At 32.1% G+C, this 2,500-nt stretch overlaps 1 protein-coding gene across 2 annotated transcripts in view; it reads right to left on the minus strand.

Moving 5' to 3' along the window:
* Positions 1 to 2,500, minus strand: part of sturkopf (lipid droplet associated hydrolase sturkopf) — a 12,866-nt gene that overhangs the window by 1,770 nt on the left and 8,596 nt on the right. For both annotated transcript variants that reach the window (XM_027357657.2, XM_070143663.1), the window contains exon 4: positions 1 to 2,500. This exon is cut by the window's left edge and continues 1,770 nt beyond it; it is cut by the window's right edge and continues 650 nt beyond it. In XM_027357657.2, the coding sequence (XP_027213458.2) occupies positions 2,495 to 2,500 (6 nt within the window). In that variant the 3' untranslated portion in view covers positions 1 to 2,494.

Raw genomic sequence — 2,500 nt, forward strand, 5'->3', positions numbered from 1 at the left:
CCCGGTTCAAGCTTATCAAAGTGATCTATGACAGTATTCTGAACCTATAGTACAAGTTTACAGTACTGTAACACATGGGCTGGTGCCACAACTGGTTAGGTGGTAACTATGCAAACTAATGATGACCAGATTCAAATCACTGTCCATTAAAGCTGCTGAATTTGTGCACTTCAACCTGCAGTATATCAAGATTAAAGGGAAAGCATATACATTTATAGTTTTACCTGATTAAATCACAATTTATATCTCTTCATAGTGAAGAACATGAACAGTACAAATGACTCCTAAAATGAAGAACTATGCTTTACTAAAAAAAAATGACTATATATTTACATACTATACCAACAGATGTTCAGATTCTCTACCTAAATGAGCCTTAATGAGTATTTACTTCCAATTCTAAATGCACTTGTATATATCCCTAAAAATGGTTCCTCTTATCATTATTCATAGAATATCAAAAGCAGAAATTAAAAAAATATAATTCCAAAAAATGTGGTTTCCGTGGCATCTTTCCTCTGTAAATTCATATCACATACTTGTTTTTGGGAAGGTAGATAACCATCCAAAATAGATAGAGACAAATATAATATGAAGGGAGGAAGAAAAAAGAGGCAAAACAAGAAAAAAAGAAAAAACGGAAGAAATAAAAGAAAAAGAAGAAAAAGAAAATATATAATTAAAAAGATGAGGAAGAGAGGAAGAAGTGGAAGCTGAAAAAAGAAGAAAAGGATAAGAACAAAGAAAGAGAGAAAGTGAAAGAAACAAAAGAGGAAGTGAGAAAGGGTTGAGCTAGTCTTCAATTTAAAAAGAATAACAATAATACACTAATGACTAAGATTTAACATAAATGCTTCATAATGAGCCATCTTAACCTCAAAAATATATTCAAAAATATTTTGACTTCAATATCTTATCCTTAAGCTTCTGAACCAATTACACAGCTGCCATGAAACAATTGTTCCTTAATGCTGCACAAAATGCAGACACATGCACACACGCATGCACAACTATGAAATTAACTACATAAAGATTAATTGTTAACCATGTACTGTCTAAATACCACTGGGTAAATAAATAAACCAAAACAAATAACCTTTATCCACCATGGCTACAATCCTTTGCTATTAATAGGAAATGTATATTCTTAACAAATACTGTATCCAAGCTTTCTCATATCATCCAATGGGCCACCTTTTCTCCCATGGGCACTGAGCTCTTCAGAACGAAAGCATGGGCATGTCCCTGCTGACACACTTGAGCATTAACTCCTTTCATGTATTACTGATATGAACATCACTTATATTAGCACAAACCCGGTTCAAGCTTATCAAAGTGATCTATGACAGTATTCTGATCCTATAGTACAAGTTTACAGTACTGTAACACATGGGCTGGTGCCACAACTGGTTAGGTGGTAACTATGTAAACTAATGATGACCAGATTCAAATCACTGTCCATTAAAGCTGCTGAATTTGTGCACTTCAACCTGCAGTATATCAAGATTAAAGGGAAAGCATATACATTTATAGTTTTACCTGATTAAATCACAATTTATATCTCTTCATAGTGAAGAACATGAACAGTACAAATGACTCCTAAAATGAAGAACTATGCTTTACTCTAAAAAAATGACTATATATTTACATACCATACCAACAGATGTTCAGATTCTCTACCTTAATGAGCCTTAATCAGTATTTACTTCCAATCCTAAATGCACTTGTATATATCCCTATATATGGTTCCTCTTATCATTATTCATAGAATATCAAAAGCAGAAATTAAAAAAATATAATTCCTAAAAATGTGGTTTCCGTGGCATCTTTCCTCTGTAAATTCATATCACATACTTGTTTTTGGGAAGGTAGATAACCATCCAAAATAGGTAGAGACAAATGTAATATGAAGGGAGGAAGAAAAAACGAGGCAAAACAAGAAAAAAAGAAAAACGGAAGAAATAAAAGAAAAAGGAGAAGAAAAAGAAAATATATAATTAAAAAGATGAGGAAGAGAGGAAGAAGTGGAAGCTGAAAAAAGAAGAAAAGGATAAGAACAAAGAAAAAGAGAAAGTGAAAGAAACAAAAGAGGAAGTGAGAAAGGGTTGAGCTTGTCTTCAATTTAAAAAGAATAACAATAATACACTAATGACTAAGATTTAACATAAATGCTTCATAATGAGCCATCTTAACCTCAAAAATATATTCAAAAATATTTTGACTTCAATATCTTATCCTTAAGCTTCTGAACCAATTACACAGCTGCCATGAAACAATTGTCCATTAATGCTGCTTAAAATGCAGACACATGCACACATGCATGCACAACTATGAAGTTATGTACCTTAACTACATAAAGATTAATTAACCTTGTAGTCTTAATACCACTGGGTAAATAAATAAACCAACACAAATAACCTTTTCCACCATGGCTACAATCCTTTGCTATTAATAGGAAATGTATATTCTTAACAAATACTGTATCCAAGCTTTCTCATGA

Source organism: Penaeus vannamei, chromosome 31 (genome assembly GCF_042767895.1).
Source record: "Penaeus vannamei isolate JL-2024 chromosome 31, ASM4276789v1, whole genome shotgun sequence".
Taxonomy (NCBI): domain Eukaryota; kingdom Metazoa; phylum Arthropoda; class Malacostraca; order Decapoda; family Penaeidae; genus Penaeus; species Penaeus vannamei.